This window comes from Zootoca vivipara, chromosome 1 (genome assembly GCF_963506605.1).
Source record: "Zootoca vivipara chromosome 1, rZooViv1.1, whole genome shotgun sequence".
Lineage (NCBI taxonomy): Eukaryota > Metazoa > Chordata > Lepidosauria > Squamata > Lacertidae > Zootoca > Zootoca vivipara.
The window spans coordinates 93,095,869-93,116,292 of record NC_083276.1 but is presented as its reverse complement, the minus strand read 5'-3'; the positions used below and the strand labels follow the sequence as shown (position 1 = coordinate 93,116,292).

The 20,424-nt window shown below is 40.2% G+C and overlaps 1 protein-coding gene across 4 annotated transcripts; it reads right to left on the bottom strand.

The window, feature by feature from the left end:
• Nucleotides 1–507: 507 nt before the first annotated feature.
• CEP70 (centrosomal protein 70) lies at nt 508–19,907 on the bottom strand. Of its 4 annotated transcripts, none has more exons than XM_035129762.2 (18): nt 19,857–19,907; nt 18,352–18,425; nt 17,481–17,582; nt 16,687–16,786; nt 15,733–15,856; nt 14,635–14,815; nt 13,290–13,459; nt 11,623–11,682; nt 11,287–11,389; nt 9,861–9,949; nt 9,275–9,346; nt 8,437–8,536; nt 7,848–8,021; nt 5,629–5,775; nt 4,906–5,074; nt 3,827–3,941; nt 1,874–1,953; nt 508–631 (listed from the first exon to the last, which is right to left on the bottom strand). In XM_035129762.2, the coding sequence occupies exons 2-18, from the start codon at nt 18,358–18,360 to the stop codon at nt 573–575; spliced, it is 1,854 nt and encodes a 617-aa protein (XP_034985653.2). In that variant the 5' UTR covers nt 18,361–18,425; nt 19,857–19,907; the 3' UTR covers nt 508–572. The 4 variants fall into 4 exon arrangements, with proteins under 4 accessions (XP_034985653.2, XP_034985660.2, XP_034985665.2 ...); XM_035129769.2 differs by having other exon boundaries at nt 16,687–16,783; XM_035129774.2 differs by lacking the exon at nt 17,481–17,582.
• Between the last annotated feature and the right edge of the window lie 517 nt (nt 19,908–20,424).

Genomic DNA, 20,424 nt, shown 5'->3' with positions numbered 1-20,424 from the left:
GAGCTCTGGCAGAGAGGCAAAGCCCCTTTTGGGCGATTGCTGAATGAAACAAGTGGTACTTCAAGACCACCACCTCTGAGTATATTTGATTGAGAAGCAGAAACACAAACCTTCCATAATAAGAGGGCTATATAAAACTTTCACACTGATTATATGATTATAAGAATATGCCACTATTTGCCCTGCCCCCCCTTCCTGATATGGGGGCATGTGTGTTATGACTGTTACTTCAGTGCCAGCTTTTTTTTTAGCCATTGCAGGATGACTAGAAAACTGTTTTGCAGCTACAGTCTTCTGGTTCACAGCCAAAGTGCATTCTGAACCCCTACAATCTTAAATTATATTTATTATGCCAAAGATGCATGTGTTTTCTGAAATTAAACTGAGTACAAAACTGATTTTAATAAAGAAACTTAAAACACTGTGGTATTGTGACTTTTTGGAGAGAAAAAATTCCCTTGGACCATTATGTGTGAATATAAAAATTTCAATAGTTAAAACCTTTTATTCAACAGTTATATACACAGAGAGAGGTAGATAAGTATTAAGTTGATACATGGCTTACATAATCATCAGGCTTTCCATTTCAGCTTCTGCACAGCAGGTACTATATCTGTCAGATTTCTGACCTCTGAAATGAGAAAAGGGATCGTTATATGCAGTGCAAATCTGGAGGAGAATAACTTTGTGCAAAGTAATAAAGGGCAAGCTGGATAAGGCTGAGGTCTCTCAGCTAGCAACATGTCTGGCAAGAGGCACTTCCCAACAGGAGTTTATTGTGGTGTCAAAAGGGCAGCCTGCTTCCCCTGCCCCCTTAATATAAAATTTATGTTTTATATTAAGTATAAAATTGTTGTATACATCCAGCTCCTGATGACATGGGTGTCCCTTACAACATTTTTTCAGTGGGTGGTTTGTCACTTGTGTTTTGGTGAGTGATCTATTGCCTTGCCCCTACTTCTGTTTGCACCTCAGCCAAATAAGTACTACCTAGCCATTTTGTTTTCAGCAACCCAAATGTTATCCACCTGTCTATTTCAAGAGAGGATGTGGAGATCTCCATTCTAGTAAAAATAAAAGGGAGGTGGGATACAATAGACTATAATAGCACTACATAAATGCGGCTTGGGTGTTTTTTAAAAAATAAGTACTGAGGTCTTGTGTAAGACTTTAGGATTAAAAATGGAAAACCCCAAATGGGAAATGATTTTGACTCCCTCTCAAAAGGCAAAGTCCAAAATTTTGCATACTGGTAAACATGACAACTAATGAGCTAGTAAGCATGCTCTTGTACGCTTTTGGGGGAGGGGAGTAAAATGTACATTTGCAGGCATAGTAATATCTGTAAAGGTAAAGGTAAAGGGACCCCTGACCATTAGGTCCAGTCGTGACCGACTCTGGGGTTGCGCGCTCATCTCACATTATTGGCCGAGGGAGCCGGCGTATAGCTTCCAGGTCATGTGGCCAGCAGGACAAAGCCGCTTCTGGCGAAACTAGAGCAGCACACGGAAACGCCGTTTACCTTCCCGCTGTAGCGGTTCCTATTTATCTACTTGCATTTTGACGTGCTTTCAAACTGCTAGGTTGGCAGGAGCTGGGACCGAGCAACGGGAACTCACCCCGTCACAGGGATTCGAACTGCCGACCGTCTGATCAGCAAGCCCTAGGCTCTGTGGTTTAACCCACAGCGCCACCTGGGTCCATAGTAATATCTGTACACATGCCTAAAACTAGAAAAGGTAGAGGACAGCAGCGATTGAGGAACCAGAAAACACAGCAGAGAAACATTCCATCAAGCACTTCCTATTAGTATAGAGAAGGTCTGTTCTGATTCTGAGGAACCAAGAAGATTCAAGTTGCAGAAATCACTTACCTAGAATATGAAGCAAGTCTTCAATAAGAGCTTTAAATGCTTGGAAAAAGTTATCATGTTCTTTTAACTCGTCAACAATGCTGGGGGGAAAAAATCAATTGTGCCACATTCATTTCCCTGCATTTTCATATCAATAACTAACCCATTGAACTGTGCTTCCTCCCTCCCAGATCTTCATATTCCAAGTTTCAAAATTCTCCTTTGTAAGAATTATCCTTAATAAGATACATCTAGGGTCACCTGTTTCTAACACAATGCACACACTATTACTTCAGGCTACATCATGGATGTGTTTTACCTTGAAACTGGGGCCAAATATGATTCTCTTCCCTTGCAATTACTCTATGGGGTATATGGCTACATGTAGCCAGCAATTCAAATACAGTCATACCTCAGTTTAAGTACACTTCAGTTTGAGTATTTTCAGTTTAAGTACTCCGCGGACCTGTCTGGAACGGATTAATCCACTTTCCATTACTTTCAATGGGAAAGTTCGCTTCAGGTTAAGTACAGACTTCCAGAACCAATTACACTCATACTTCAGGTTAAGTACGTTTCAGTTTAAATACTTGCGGACCCGTATGGAACGGATTAATCCACTTTCCATTACTTTCAATGGGAAAGTTTGCTTCAGGTTAAGTACAGACTTCCGGAATCAATTGTGTACTTAAACTGAGGTACCACTGTAGTGAAAACTGGCAGAGCTATGCTATTTGCATGCTTAGCAGCTAGGAGTATAGGTGCTCAACAGCTGCCTTGCAGTACTGCTGAAACATGAGAACACTTATCTAGCCTCTAAGAAAACAATACCAAAGCTGTGCACTGCTTCTTTCATGTAACCAAGATGCAGTGTCTTCTTTTTAAATAGGGTAGTCAGCAATAATAGGATGTCTGTTTCCATGGGGCAGAGGCCCTCTGTCTAGCCTCACCAACTATGGTACTACACTCCAACAGCTTTCAACTGGCATGATGCAGCTTCTCCCCAAAAGTTTCCTCACCCCTGCTTTGCCACAACAGCAGGGAAAGGCTATAGTTTAAGGAATTTCCACAAAAGAAGTGTCATGTATACTCCAAGTGACCAACAGTCCATGGTTTATTAAAACTTAAGTCTGATCTCATGCCAAGTCACAATGGGCTGAGGAAGCAGTATTAACTTCAGATTACAAATGAAAAGGCAACAGAAATAATAGCACTCATCAATGGAGCTTGAGATCATGTATCATTGCAGCTATTCTATTGAGAGGGTCACAGTGCTTCCCCCCCCCACACACACACACAAAAGAAAACCCCTAAACATGATTCTTGGTCCTAGGATTAGATTAAATGAGGTCCCATTTTGGAATGTTCTATAACTACTTCTATGATGTCACTATGTACTTCCTCAATTGCCACCGGCTATTTAACTGCAAAAGCAGGGCTTGTGTGAAAAGGCTGTTAGGGTCTTCTACAGCAGCCTTTGCCAGCATGGTACAGTTTTAGACTAAAACTCCCATCAGCCCCAGCCAACATGGAGCACCAGATTGACAAAGGTCATTTGACACAGCAGCGGAAGACTTGCCAAAGCCTGATTCCACCCAGAGTGGGTTGCACCATAGCTGCATGGAGATGACCAATAAAATACTTTATTGGGATAGCAGACTATTAGGTACCACCATCCAGGTAAATGGTGCCTTACCAGGACAAGGTTTGTGCCCTGCTGGGCTCACAATCTAGAAACTGACACATGGGAAGCAGAGGTAGAAGAAGCAAACAGAATAAAGAAGTGTCCTTTTAGTTACATGCACTTAGTCTTCCAAACCACTAAGCCTGAGGGGTTATTGCAGAGGATTCAAAAGGAAGTTACGGGTTTTGAGGGCCGATCTATTGAATGAAGTACTGAGATTGACTACAGCAATATAGATCTAAATGCATCATTCAAGAGTTACTACTATGATTTATCAAGGGCTTGCATACCTTTGGATGTCAGGTGTGCCCAGCAGCTGCTCTACCTGCTGGGACACATTCTCATTAAGCAGACTGCATAGCTTTCCAACCTTGTTGACCAGGACACTGGGTGGGGCAGAAGTATCTGGGAAGAAAACATCCATTTCAAGAGCATCACACACAAACCAAGGAGCAATCTCACTGGAAGTGACTGCCAGCACAAATACCCACAGTAAATGTGGAATGACCCTTGAGGTTCCATTCCTGATACAGATTGTTTTTAAAAGCAATTACGATAAGGATACCAGGGGATGGGGGGAGAGAACCAAGCTTTGGGAGATACTGAACACAAAGAGCAGATCTGGGAAAGTACAACAGACACCCACACAGAAGCCAGACAATACTCTTCTTGATCCTGACAATCAATGATACGTATCAAGGTAGATGTCCCAAGCAAACAAGAGCAAATTGTATTTAAGATAAAAAAGACACATTGATTAAGAGCTAGACACACAGTGAAATTAAGAGACAATACATAACAAAAAAGTTGGTTATAATTATAGTGGTATTTAAGGGTTTTTTTAAGTAAGCAAAATTAAGTGTGTTCTATTTGGCAATCACCAAGGCACCTAGTGCAGTGCACCAGTTCTAATCACAAATTCACTTTTTTAAAAGAGAAAACAATAAATTAAAAGATAACATCATATCAAGTATAGGCTACGGTCCTTCTGCTTTGCAAAACAGCATGGAATACCTTGTAACTGGGAGGGTGGAAGCAACATTTTTACATAATCATTAGGGTAGTGACTACATTATGAGAAACATATTAAGTTAGGGAGTTTTTTTTAAAAAAAATCAATCTAAAGCAGGTCTAATAAGTATGAGGATGACTTTCCATGGTCTTTTTCAAAGTCCGTATTTTAGACATGGAAAACCAGACAACAAGAACCAGAAAATCTGGGATTGTAAATCGTATTTATTTGAAATTATGTTTTAGCAATTGTTATGGGACTCTGCATGTATTATTTATTATTTCATCCCAAGTTGAGGGATGCACACTGGAGGAAGGGAAAGATTAACCATACCTAGTAGGGAAAGATTAACCATACCTAGTTCTAAAAGATCACAGAGGTTTCTCATAGCATTGATCATTTCACCAAGTTTCGTATAAACTTCATTCATGCGAGGATAAATTCCATTAATAGATTTCACATCAAATAGCTTTTGAAAGTGAGACACCATTGCATACAAAGCTTCTTGTGAAGGCACACCACTTCTCTGTAGGATGCAAGACAAAAAGGGGAGTGGGGGATGAAGTAGCTTTAAATCTTGGCTGAGGATGCATACAGAAACATTGAATATGTCTTCCTCAAAACATAGAAGCCTTATCTACACAGTTACACTAGCGCAAGGAGTTTTATAAGACTTTAAAGGAATTAAAGGTTGGTTGGTTGGTTGGTTTTTATAAGTATAAGCAGAATCAGGACTGAGGTAATTAAAAAACCTAACACAGCCAACTTGATTCTTTGAAGCAAAATTCAATGAGGACCCAAATTTTCTACTGCATTAATGGAAGTGTGTCCTATATCTTATCTGAATATTTGTACCAGATTTTTTTAAAAAAAATAATAGTACCATATTTCCTGAACTCTGGATGTTGTGGTTTATATTTTCTTGGTTTTATTCTGAAAATGCCTTGCTATCTTTCACAACGAAAGGCAGCATATTAATACTGTAATTGTAAAATAAATACAGGGCTTGATACTAGCACATGCAAATAAATGAATTTCATACTAGAACTTTGAAAAGACATAACTCTGGAACAAAATTACCTTTTCTTTATTTACTACTTCTTCGGAGATTTCATCTACCATGAGCTGAAGGTCTTCAACTCTAATATATTCACTGTTATCCTGCACCGTGACCATACACCAAGGCACTAGTTGCAGAAACACTTTTTTCAGGGACCTATGCAAAGTCTTGAAAGAGCAAGAAATTATTATTAGAAGCCATCACAGTTCCTGCTTTACTTAACATATTTTGTACACAATCCACACTCCCTCTCTCACTTGTGAGGCTTTGCAGAGTCCCTGCCCTGCAGCTCAGAAGGTGGGGGACAAGATGACCAGACCCGACGCCATTGTGTGAACAGCATGGGATCCATTTGATTCAGGGCTGGCTTAGCCCCACCTTGTTTTGGGGCTTTTTGCTGGATCATGCCAGCAGGGAACCCACCAGCAAGTGGAAGTCAGCACTGGAGATATTTGCCAGGGCAGCTGGGTAGAGCAACCCCTCTACTTAATCCAGTCCCCACCCAGTCCAGCATAAGGGAGGTTCAGGTTGCTCTGCCTGTCTGAAAGTAATCCTTGTGTTTTGTGTGAGACGTACAAATCAGAATCACATTTTTTTTTGTTCTAAAAGTAAAAAAGCAGCTGCTTGAGCAGATGGAGATCAGATTAGGACCACAGGGCTGGGGGAGTATGGGGAGATATCTGACCTCCCCAAAGTACCATTTTTCTAATTAAATTTTCCTCCAAAGCCATTTATCCTGTAGTTGAAAACAGAGAGCTTTTAGTATGTTCTCCCCAAAGGAGAAAGGGCAGGTAGAAGGATGTTAACTATCAGGAAATCTATCAGGAGTAACTGGCCAGAATATGAACACGTGCAATTTCTATTTAATTGTCAGAGCTCATTGTGTTTGTACTGTGAATTTTAAATGGAGCAAATAATGATTAAACAACACACAAATCTTCAATGACATTTTGTTTAAAATGAAAAGCCGGACATTCTTCTCTTCTGGTCCTCTCAGAAGAAGGGGGCAGCTTATCAGGATAATTAGTTTGAAATTAAGTTGAAGACTATTACCGTATTTTTCGTTCCATAAGACGCACTTTTTTCCTCCTAAAAAGCAAGAGGAAATGTCTGTGCATCTTATGGAGCGAATGCGTGGTCCCTGGAGCCGAATTGCCCAGGGGCTAAAGGCAGGTTGTGCTATATATTTTTTAAGAAAGAGCTAAAGGCTAACAAGAGGGAAAGAGAGCTTTGAAAGGAACCCGCTCAGCAGCTGGTTGCAAGAGATCGGGAAGGGAGATAAGGGAGCTAGCTCCCTTCCCGGCCCCTCCCGGCCCCTTGCCTAGGCCTCAATTGTTATCTGTAGAGGGAAACATGTGACTGGCTGATTAGATTATCTGTCTGGAAACTGTAGAAATGGGTCCCTTTCCTTTCTTAGAGAAGCTGCAGAACTGTGAGTTGAACCCCATAAAACAGGATTTTTTTCCTTTGCAAGGAAACTCAGCAACTTTGAGCTGATCCTAAAAAAAAATTTCCCCTTTGCAAAAAAGATGCACAACTCTGAGCTGACCCCACCCCCCGGCACCAAAACAGGGCTTTTCCCATTTGCAAAAAAAGCTGCACAACTTTGAGCTGATCCTAAAAAAATGGAGCTTTCGCCCTTTGAAAAAGAAGCTTCCTCAAATATTTAATTGGGGGGGGGCAAAAGCACCTAGGCATCTAGGAGTTGGCTGCTATGCCTAGGACAATTCAAGAAAGCAAAAAAATTTTTCTTGTTTTCCTCCTCTAAAAAACTAGGTGCGTCCTATGGTCAGGTGTGTCCTATGGAGCGAAAAATACGGTATCTCTGGATCAAAGCTATCCATTCTTAAGGAAATCAGCCCTGAGTGCTCACTGGAAGGACAGATCCTGAAGCTGAGGCTCCAATACTTTGGCCACCTCATGAGAAGAGAAGACTCCCTGGAAAAGACCCTGATGCTGGGAAAGATGGCGGGCACAAGGACAAGGGGACAACAGAGGAGGAGATGGTTGGACAGTGTTCTCGAAGCTACCAACATGAGTTTGACCAAACTGCAGGAAACAGTGGAAGACAGGAGTGCCTGGCGTGCTCTGGCCCATGGGGTCACGAAGAGTCAGACACGACTAAACAACTAAGCAACAACAACAACAACAACATTATCTCTGGAAAACGCACAAGGCACACATCTGAAGAACTAGCTTAGCTGGAGAAAGAAAGATTGAAATCAAAGATCATCCGTACCTTTAGGGCCATTAGCTGGTCAGCCCACATCTCAATTGTAAGAGGAAGGTGCTCAAATCCACATTCCTGTTCATCCCCTTTAGGGCAGCTTTGTGGCAACCTTTTCCGCTGCAAATGCGTTACCAACGGAGCTCTTCTTGGGCTTCTTATAATAGCGTCAATGCTGGACAACACCTTTAATGTTAAACATTTGTCAGAAAAACCACACAGCAGAAATTATGACAGATACTATTGCAGTGCTAAATACACACTCTAATATTTAAAAAATAAAATAGAAGACTTGACTTTCACAGGAGACGGGGGGGTATTTTAAAATATCCAGTGAGCAGACAAACCAAGAACTGAAATCAAAGTCTGACCCTAGTTTGTTCTAGCTACAGTTAAATGAAACTGAAGTTTCCAAAGTTCAAATGTTAAGGAAAACTGCAGCTAGTTTAAAATTGGAAGCAAAACCTTAAAATCTTCTCAGAGACACAAAAGGCGAGAGGTGGTATGAATGGGAGCTTGAGGCACTCCACAACTCATTCATGTAATAAGGGTGGAAAAATGAGTACATTTTTAATAGCTCCTGCAACGGCAGCCCACCTACCTGCAAGTATTTCCTGCAGGTTTCCTGCAGTAGCCCTCCTGTAGTACTTTTACATTCTCTGTTTTCTTTCATGCATTCTTCTTCATCAATCTCATGGGATCTATATTGCAGGTAAAAAAGAAAAAAGGAACTATAGCATGAAGGGGGGGATATTTAAAAAAATGCTTCTATAGCCTCTCTTGCTTATATATTCAGCACACTTAAAATGAAATAGATGTATTTAAATTACTGTAGTTTGAAATGTACAATTTACCCCAGTTTTATTGCTTCTTACAAATTATTGTCCCGACCACAAAAAGTGTAGCAGCAGAACACTTCTGAAATGTTCGACAACTGAGGCGAGGCTTCTGATTGGCTGCAAGAGCCTCCTGCACTCAAGCAGAAGCCGCGTTGGATATTCGGTTTCTGAAAAACGTTAGAAAACTGGAGCATTTACTTCCAGGTTTTGGCGTCTGGGAGCAGAAATGTTCCAAAACAGAGGCGTCCGGGAGCTGAGGTTTGACTGTAGAAGACTGGCATAAGTGGTTGTTGGGGAAACCTGCAGTTCTCACCAACTTCATATTCTTTTCCCATCACTTCACACATGTGATTGAGTCTACAAGCACATCCACAATCTCCAGGGATAGTACTGAGACATGCTTTTGCTCCTATTCTTCACAACAGGGCTTTTGCCTTTACCAGCCCATCTCTAAAACTACAGTGAAAGCATGTGTGCCTCTGTTCTTTGGCTTTCTTTTAGGTCTGTCTGCCTTCAGAAGAAGGTTATTTCTAAAAGGCCCCTGCTTTCTCAATCTTCAAAACAGAGGTCTATTGTTAATGCTTAATGGAAATTAGTTACTTGATATTCTTCAGTGCTTTCTCCAGCTTCTTCACTTGGTGTTTGTAAAATTTTAACTCTTGCACAGTTGGTCTAAAAGGAAAAAAATATTCAGTGCGTTTCTAGAGAATCATAATTTTTAAAGTGAGCAGAAGAGTATGCAACCCTCCCTCATCAACCACTAAAGTAGTATCTATGGAGACAGTTGCATATTTTGGATTTTTCCAGATTTGTGGAAGATTGCTTGCTGCTTCAGATGGATTTTCACCTCCCTCATAGGGCAACAGCTGCCCAGTGGGAAGGAATCCAGGAGAGAGAGGCAGGCAGGTAAAGACAACTTCAAAGCCAGCACTAGCTAGATTTCTCTCACCTCCTACATGCCAGCAACCAGCAAATGGGAAGAATCCCAATTACTTTTCCTATGGTGGTTATTGTGGCTTCAATGTTGTTGGGTTTTGTTTTTGTTTTTAGTTAATTTGAAGCTGCATCAGAAAGATATTCATCTGAATGGAAGGCTAAAGATCACTTTTACTATTAAAAGAAATAATTACATTGTGAAGCAGCTATGCTTTCCTAACAGCCTATATAAAACATTCACACTATTTACCTGATTTCCATCTCTTTCCTGAGATTTGTATTTTCACGTAACAGCTGTTCATTTCTGGCTTTTGTTTCGATTATCTGAGTCTGGAAAGACTTCAAAGACTTTTATAATAAATATGTTGTCATATAAGCATTCATAATGTCACTAAGCTATCTCAATCGTCTTCACAACAAGTGGGCTAAATAAGGCACTAGTATACTGTACTATTGCTATACTGTATTCTAAAGGGCTTTACCAACAAAATGTTGAGAAATACTGACTTCCTCAAATAGTCACCCAGCGAGCCTACGGGTAAACTGGAACTCTTAAGTTTAAAATTCCATCTATTCAAATTTAAGTATATGACCATTTTCACAATATCTCAAGTTATAAAGGTAAAGGGACCCCTGACCATTAGGTCCAGTCGTGACCGACTCGGGGGTTGCGGAGCTCATCTCACTTTATTGACCGAAGGAGCCGGCGTACAGCTTTCCAGGTCATGTGGCCAGCACGACTAAGCCGCTTCTGGCAAACCAGAGCAGCACACAGAAATGCCATTTACCTTCCTGCCGGAGCAGTATCTATTTATCTACTTGCACTTTGATGTGCTTTCGAACTGCTAGGTTGGCAGGAGCTGGGACCAAGCAACAGGAGCTCACCCTGTCGCGGGGATTCGAACCGCCAACCTTCTGATTAGCAAGCCCTAGGCTCTGTGGTTTAATCCACAGCGCCACAGGTGATAAAAGCCAAATATTACATATGATATTTAAAATTAAATAGCCAGTCAGTCATTGGGTTGGAGGCTGTTCCATGCTGTGCAAACAGTAACCACATGACTGAAGGGTGCCCATCTCCACACAATATGCTGAGAATCAAACAGAAGTGACTGTGCAAACTGCTGAGTTTTGTTTTAAATCAAACCAGGGATTAACTTTGGCATTTTTTGGGGGAGGGTGGGGTAGATTTAGAAGAGAACAATGTGAACCATTATACAAGACTGCATGGGCTATCTCCCCTCCCACCAATAAACCTGGTGGCCTTGCTGAACACATGTTTGGTGAGCACAAGAAGGGGTATACACACAACAGCTCCTCCACATCGGGGGCAGGGGCAGGATTGTCCCTTGCACAGAGGAACTCTATGTGCCTTTGTCAAAATTCCCCAACAATCGGCTGCTATATATGGTACGATGCAGCCACCAAGTGCAACCCTGCTGCACCCATTGCAGAAGCACTCCATCTGGCAGTCATCTGGGGGAGAGGGACAGACTTCCAAGAAATATTTGTCCCAAGGTATAAAACAGCCTGGGAACAGCTACTGGGAGGGGAGGTCATTGGAAGACTTTCACTCATGCATATTGTCTTCAGCATAAACCTGAAGTGGGTACCTTGAACTTTCTCCCTAGAGGTTGGACAGTTTCTACATCCATGGGTACCTGCTTGTGCCTTACCATGAGTAGGGCTCTGTAATTTGGAGTGGCATCTATGTCCTTCAAGAATTCTTCCTCATTTTTTCCTTCTCCTTGTGTATGATCAGGCTCTCTGTTATATCTCCTATGAAGGAAATCCAAGTTAAAATGTGTTCCACTACAGTGAAAAATACTAAAATTACAAAACTAGAAATCATTTGATTGGTGAGACCTATTCCGCAGCACTAACCTGAATATCTGATCTATTCAGGCATCAATACATCACCACCAAATCACTCATTTTGTATCAATGACTTTTCCTAGTCATCTTTTTTTATCGTATTATGAAACTCCTCCTAACATGAGTTCTCTTCTTACCTTAATTCTTTTCTCACTTGCTTGATCTGAGACTCATAATGGTCAATTAAAGAACAAATCCTAGAAAGAAGCAAGGGAAAACACACAGTAAGAGTGGCAATCCAATTTTAGTATATAAACAAAATAATATTATTATAGCAATAATGATGACAATGTAGCTATATCATACATAATGTTCCAAAATATATTCCACTACTATGTATTCTTCAGAAAAACAATTCTTTTTTAAAAAATAAAATACATACAAGCAATTACTATTGTAAGGAATACAATTGGGCAACTGGAATGAATCAAATATGGGAAAATCTAAAATCAACTTGTAATTAACTTTTGTCTTCAAGTAACTATTCCTATGCAGTGCAAGCATATGCAACCTCATTTTCCCTCCTAGCAATCAATCCTTTTTCAGAAGCTCTGGGACCTGAGTTCAAAACAGTAGCAAGATGGATGCGGGGGGAGAAGGCCCAGACCCTGAAGGAAGCCACCAGCCCCCACTCTTCCTGAAAAGATGTAGGCAAAAAAAAGAAGACACTTAAAACAGAAAAAACAGGTGATAGTAATGTCTCAGACTCTTTCCATCTCTTCCAACAACTCTCCTCAGAAATTTTTCACTGTGTACTTGTGATTCTATTTTAATATAAACATTTAAACCAAACTAAGATATCTTTGTTGAATATTCCCCTGCCCTAGCAAGAAAAACATTTCAGTTTTAACTATTTCTGTTTACTAAAAATAAGTGGAAGAAACACACAAATTCAGATCTCCATCAATTTTGGGTAGTAGAGGGCTTTTTTCCTCAAAAAAGCATCACCACTGTAGATTTTACAGAATGCTTTGTACTCTTCAGGATTTTACAGTATTTGTCATACAATGATCTACGAGGTGAGCTAATTTTGTAAAAATTCAGACTAACAGTACATAACAAGTCTATGTATTGCTGCTTGGAACTACCAGTAGCTTTGTTATAAAGCTAAAGATTATTAGACATTTTCTTCTTTTTGCTGCCACCCTGTGGTAGTTCTGATTTTTTTGCTATGGATCTTCTTTGGAGTAACAGGCTGCATAGACACCATACATTTAAAACACATGCCTTCCCTCAAGGAATCCTGGGAACTGTAATCTGTTAAGAGTGCTGGGAATTTTAGCTCTGTGGGAGATAAACTAAAGCTCCCACGGTGATTTGGAAGAAGTTATGTTCTTTAAAAGTATGGTACGTGTACAGCCTGAATATTAAAATTTGGGGGTATAATTATAATTATTAAATATATAGGGTGGTAGTCAACTAATTTTTAATCAGAGTAGACAGGGTAAAGCAATGAACGTAACTAAACTAGGTCTATTAATTTCAGTGGGTTTACTCTAGGTAAAAATTAGCTGAATACTACTCATAGACTATAAAAATACACAAGATTTTAAATGGCATCACCAGGATTGTCCTGCCTCTCCTTATTCACCCCAAGGCCACACAACATCCACAGAGGTGGCAGCAACAACACCACCTGTAAAGTACAGGTAAAATACTTGGTCCCAAGTACTTACCAAGAATGGCCAGAAATCCTATGCAACAGTCCCAAGTAAGCTCATGCTTCAGATTACAGTGAGAAATACTTAACTTGCAAATGTTAAGATTTGCACAAAACTCTCACGAATTATCCAGAATTACTTACTGCTGATCCAAGTGAGTTCTTGGAGCTTGTTTGCAGAACTGCCGGAATATTTTTTTCTGTGTAGCCAAACGCTCCTCCTCCTCCATGTCCATCTTTTTAAGCTCTTCTTCCAAACGGGCAATAGTATCTTCTTGCTCTCGGAGCTTGTCGATCTGTTGCTGATACTTTGCCTGCAAGCAGAACACAAGGAAATCACAGACGGCAGAACGGTCCTAAGAAGGGAAGTAAATGGTAAATGGTAGGCCAGAATTCAGAATTCTAAAAGAAGCCTCCCACTTTCTTAAAAGAGGTAACTCATTTTAGTACCAGTATTTATCATAATTCAATATTTATGGAATTGAAAGGGAAAGTACAGTCCTCCAGATGGAGGATGAATGACTCTTTATTTAATGACCAAGCAATAGTGGAAAAGGCAAAAGAGGTATTAATAGACTACTTCAAGTGGAGTTTACATAAAGAAACGGGACTTGACATGGTGTGGGATGCGAGCAAAGCGGTAATGAGAGGCTTTTTGATACAGAAAAATAGCTTCCAGAAGCGAGAGAGAGAGAGAGAGAGAGAAGAAATCCTGACATGCCTCATGGAGAACGAGAAAAAGCTAACATTGAAACCTAAAGATGAACAGATAAAACAAAATATTAAAATGTTGCAAACTCAGTTCTCCATGTTGGTAAATCAGGAAGTGGAATGGAAGATAAAACTGATGAGACAAAAGAATTTTGAATCTGCAAACAAAACAGTGAAGCTATTAGTTTGGTAGCTAAAGAAACGTCAAAATCAAAATACGATTAATAAAATTATAATAGGAGAAAAAATGACAGAAGATCCAAAAGAAATAAGAAAGGAGTTTCAAAAATTCTATAAAGACCTTTACAAGGAGGATAGAGAAGATAAAGGAAAAATAGAGTTATTTGGAAACACATAAAACAAATCCCACCAGGAAAAAAGGACCAATTAAATATACCAATAACAATACAGAAGATACAAATGGCAATAAAACGTATGAAACAAGGGAAAGCTCCGGGACCGGATGGCTTTACAGAAAGGTATTATCAGACTCTTAGTGAACAACTGACACCTGTACTCTGTGAGGTGATGAATAATATACTAAAAGGAGGGAAAATTCTGAATACATGGAAAGAGGCATATATAACACTAATCCCTAAGCAAGGTACAGATTGTTTGAATATCAAGAATTTTAGTCTTGCAAGTACATTTTAAAAGTGCATCACCAATAAGGTCAAAACATTCTGCCATGACATACTGTACAATGGTATCGATTTTGTGATCAGGAATCCCCTGAAATGATTAACTTATGAATTCCGCATCTCTATTAATTAAGTACCTGTGAAGCTTGCTGATCTTTCTGAAGCTCCTTGACTTGGTTCTGCTGCTCACAAGCATGAGCTATAGACTTATCTTCCAGCTGACAGATTTTCTGTTTGACGTTTTCCACAATGATGTCTAGCTCATTGGCCCGTTGTTCCTGCCGAGAAGCCCGATTTTGTTCTAAACGTAGTGCATCTCTATTATTATTTTTAAAAATAGAAAATAAAGACATTCCTTCAGTGAAAACTACAAGTCACTAAACCACAGTGAATTTAATCTGAATTAAAGTATTCCAGATTGAAGTATTTAATCTGAATTAAAGAATCTGCATTTAAAAGAAAATATAAACATGTTCTCCTGAAGGATTTTCCGTTTTCTTGTTGCTTTTCACATGCTGTAAGTACATGAGTCAAAGTGAAGCATGCGTTTGGGAGACTGGACTTAATTAAAAACAAGCCACATGTTCTTTCCTTGCTCTTTGAAGAACAAGGCATACCTATTCACATTGGAGAATGGACACAGGGACAAATCATGACCTATTATGTAACCCCCAATACCTGGCATTCCTGTGCAGGAATGAGAAGAATGCATGGAGCAGCTTCCAAAGTGCCGTAACGGGCAGGTCAGAACTTTTAAGCCACAAAACAAGTCAAATAGAGCAGTTGTGAGCAAGATTTTGTGAAAGCCAGGAAGCAGAAAAATTGACAAGTCAATGTAGCAGATGTAAGTAAAAACTGCTATAGTGGATCAGGTCATCTAGTCCAGGTTTTCCCCAACTTTGTGCCCTCCAGATCTCTTAGATTACAGCTCCCATGAGCACCAGCCAGCACAGCCAAAAGGTAAGGGATGATGGGAGTTGTTGTATAGCAGCCTCTGGAGGGCATCATGTTGGGGAAGGCTGCTCTAGTACAACATTCTGCTTTCAATAGCAGCCTGCCAGTCTCCCCTGCAACAATTCTACCAACTGTAAAGAAAAAAAATGGCAAGAGTAAAGAACTCTGATTAGCAAAGAGCAGAGGTGAAGATGCCCCCCCTTCCAGCCTCTAGGCTGGTTCAGAACTCTCTGCATCAAGCCTGTTAGATGCTGCAGAAGAATTCTAAGAAACATTATTACCTAATTTGGCGATTTTCTTCTATCAAGCCACGAACTATTTTACGTTGACGCTCTGTTTCTTCCATTAATGATCTCAATGCATATCGTATTGCTTGCGAAGTCTGTCTGTCCATAACAATCCTATCTGCAAAGGTTTTTTTATTTCAAAAAGTCACTATTTATTTATTTATTTATTTATTTATTTATTTATTTAGTATAGTGCCCTATACCCGTTCTCAGGACAGTTCACAGGATAAAATCACAATATAAAAACACAGAATACATAATCAAAATAAAAACAAAAACAAGAACGATCCAATAGCCCCCCCACAACAGAGGAATGTTTTTGTCTGGTGCCTAAAAGTGTATCATGAAGTTGCCAGGTGAACATCTTTGGGGAGAGTGTTCCACAAATGAGGAGCCACTGCAGAGAAGGCCCGTTCTCGTGTTGCCACCTCCAGAAGTCTTGTGGAGGAAGCGCACGAAGAACAACCTCAAAAGATGATCTCAGGGTCTGGGTAGGTTCATATGGAAGAAGGCAGTCCTTGAGAAGCTCATTAAAAACTACCAGATTTTATAACAAATGTCTCAAAACAGGCCACTGGAATGAAGAAGGCACATTGTGGCAGAGGTGCCTGTAGGAAAACAGTAAGTGTAGGTTAACATCTCCAGATGGCTTAAACTATGAAAGCACTTCATAGTTGCTTGAGCCAGGTGGAGGCATCCTTTAAAAAATAATAATAATAATACATGACATCAAACATTTGCCTTCTTCGTACCAATTTTCTATATTTTGTATGTAGATTAAACAAAGTAACATAGCTGTAGTAACCTGATCATACAAACTTCCCTTGCAGCCATATAATATGAACGATACTATGGACACTTGAAAATTCACATCTTCAAGCAATTAGAAAAGTGGAAAATTCAACTGAAGGCCGATTTACAGTTTCTTTTCTCAAACAGATGTTTTACCTGCTATGTTTCTGCTAGTTCCAGGTTTATCAAGGTACACAGGTTTTAAGCCATGTTGCCTTAATAACTTGTTTAATTTTTCCCATTCTTCTTGCTCCTGCTTAAAGTCAGACAAAATGGAAAATATTGTAAGTTTTTTAGTGCTAGAGTATACATTTTTGTTCTCTAATTTGCTTCTCTCCTAATTATTCACTCAACACCACTTCCAAGCACCACTGTCAAAATACCTAAGGCAGCAAATGTGCCACAATGGCATACTATGAACCCCACATCACAACATTTTATGAGTTTCAATTGCATCCAATTTGGTCATAACTGGGAGCACCTCCTCAATTTGTGATAACAAATTCCTTCACTGAGCAATACCATAAAAACACTTCTTGCTTTACTGTAAAATGGGGTAAAAGTAAACTGTATAGAACTTATATTTTGTTAATTTCAATACATTCATGTTAATTGTGTTTTTATCCCCACTTAATTTCCCCAGATTCCCCTCTTCCATAAAAGTTCGTGCCAATTAAAGGCTTCAGATCTTGTTATGAGCCTTCTTTGTATATTCAACCACTCTGGCCCATTAATAATTCCATGTGCACAATTTTTTAAAAAAATCAAGCCATTGAAAAGACAGAGAAAGGGAGACAGAGAAAACACACCCTCAATATTCCCCTCAAGTGGCTCCCTGTTTCACACATGTTCAACAGTCATAATCTATTTTAAGACATTCTACAAGAGCCCAGTTAATTCAGTGCAAAATGTTCTACACTTTGAGAAAGTATAACTTTCTAACTTCTTACGTCATCCATTCTCTGACTATCATTGGATATTCTTTCTGGGCAGGAATTAATCATCACAGAACCTGATGCTGCCTCTGTTGGCAAGCTACAATTTTGAGAGCCCTGAAAACCGAACAAAAGGAATGTGTTAAAAACACACCAAAATGCTATGTCTATCTACTTTATTTAGTGGTGCTTACTCCCCCAAAAGTGGATATAGGATTGCAGCTGTGGATGCATACTACTGTATAGAAGCTTCGAAGAAGGAACAAGAGATCCAAGTCTTATGTGGAATTGATCTTTGAAGATTCCTTTAGGCTATCCTACAAGCATTTCATTTTATAAAAATATGCAGACTTCATCTGCGAAATACATATTTTTGTACAGCTTTAATCTGGTTATTTTTCTGCTTTACAAAGAAAAGGAGACTGAAACTGGGCACAGATTAATAAACAGATAGTATTTGCATACATAGAATCCAGTTTTAGAACAATACAGAACATCACTTGGTTGTCATGTTGAACTCAAAGGGCTTACTCCCCAGTTACTGAGAGTAGGATTGCAATTGCAAATATGATTAACCTAAGTTTCTTCATGTAAGGTTAAACTATGGCCTAGCAGAACAATGTGCAAACATGTCTGCTCAGAAGAAAGCCCCACTGAATTCAATGGGACTTACTCCTGAGAAAGTGAGTACAGACGGTAGACTAAATAACATCTTGTCATACACTATTATAATGTGCGGGGAGAAATGGCTTCTTCCCTCAATACTTCAAACATTTTAAAGAATACATTATACGCATAATATACTTAAGGTTATTGTACTATTATTGCTTACCAATTCTACATATGTTTAAAATATACAGTTATGAATTATCTAAAGTTCAAATACCTCTGCCATAGTAAATTATTTTGGAGTCTTGGTTTCAGCTGATTAGTGGTCAATATTCCAATCTCTTCTGTAATCTGAAAATACATTTAGGAGAAAAATATGGTGAAACACATAGGAGGAAAATTTGATATGAACAAATTTGACATGTGACAATATTATAAGTTCTTATATCCCCTTCTGTTTTCCATTTCAGATGGATGAAGGAATTGTTGATTATCCTTTAGCAAAGAGGTCCTTCACAGAGAAGTCCACATTATCACCTAATAAAAACCCCTTTAGTTCAAACTTATTGCTGATGCATTCAAAGTACAACACAGAAACAACCTGAAAGCACCCACCTTCCAATTTAAGACTCCTGCACACTCTTCAAAAAACATAAGCAAGAGCAAAACAGAGAGTCCCAGGGCTCATTACACATCTGAATAGCAGCATAATAGTTTCAGGCGATTAGAAACAGTGGCGATTCTGCTGTTCAGTAAAGGGGAAAGTGATCTTTTTGCCAGTTGGGTTGGTGCCTGCTTGCTTTATATGTGTGCGTGTGACTGAGAATGTCTGCACAGGCTGTGCAAAAGCTAGCTTGTGCTTTGCCTATTATAGGGGATGTCCCATGTTTTGGGGTATGTGGTTTTTGCCTTTTTCTGTTTCTTGGGGGGGGGGCTGTATTACTGTTTTGGGTGTATGTGTGGGTTTGCTTGTCATCTGTGGGTTTTGGGGTAACTTTGCCTTTTGTGTGTGTGGATTTTTGTGACAGATGAGTTGCTTTTGCCTGTCTGGGTTTGTGAAGAGTGCTTCTGGGGATGGTTAAGTGGCTTTTACTTGTTTGTGGGGTTTTTTGTTTTTTGCCTTTTTGTGGAGGTTGGCTTTGTAGAGTGGGTGGGTTTTGCCTGCTTTTCTTATTTGATTTATTGGATGGCTTTATATACTATCTTTCAGCCAATGTGGTTTACAATTTTAAAACACTAAAACAAATATTTATATAGAGTAACAGAGTTATGCCAACTACGAGGAGCTGATGGTTATATGTATTCCCTGGCCTGAAGGGCATTTCTGCTAGTGAAAGCACATGCAAGGTTTCAAGTTACTAAAAAAACCTGCTGCAGATAACCAAGTGTTGCCTTTTACCTGTACAGGCTAGAGTTTAAGCGGGTTTGAATATTCTTGGGGCAGAAGCTGAGAATCGATGAGCAAGTTTGTTTATGCTGCAGAGGCGTGTTTATGTTTTTATCTTCTGAGGTTGCAGATCATGTGGCAAACCAGAATATAAATTAAAGCCCTTACAACTATACTTCTAGTAAACGCTGTCTGTGCAAAGAGGCCTAAATATGAAAAGCACCAGCACATGCAAAAGCAATAACATCTCCCCACAGCCTCGCCTCCCCACCCGGCGCCGCCGCCGCCTCCTCCTCCCTCCACCAACACCTTTCGTTCCGTAGGGCCCTTGTGCCTTCCTTTGATACGTGTCCTCACTTTCACTTGCTCACATCGAGAACTCAAAAGCCCATTACCTGGCGCGGACGATTTAACAAGCTCCAGCCTCTTCTTTCCTGCAGCACCCCGGGGCTGCGCCTCTCCTGACCGTTATAGGAGGAGTTTGCAGCTTCAGCTGCGGGTTGGAGGAAATCCTCGCAGCAAGGCCGCCCTCAGGGTTGGGCTTCAGTCTCCTCCCCTTCTAAGTACTGTATGGGCGCCTTTCGGCTCCATCTAGGGACTGGGCGGGAACCATTTCTAAAGAGAAGCTGTCATCGAACTCCTCAATCCCACGCAGGTTTTACTCTCTGATCTTGGCTCGCTCGCTCCTCTTTACTTCGCGGCCGGAGGAAAAAGATGTTGCTGGAGACAAATCCCTCACGTTTTCTAGGCTCTCTCTCACAGCAATATGGTCCATTTTGCTGGTGGCGGTCCTGCGCCTTTAGCAGTTGCCCCCACCCACGCCCCATCCCGTGCATCTTATTCAACAGGTGAAGCTTTCCCTCAACTATCCTATGTCTTCAGGGCAGCCATCTGTCGTGGGTGCTCTTGCTCTGGATTCACTGGATCAGACAAGGGGCTGCAGTAGATGGCCATTCGATGTTC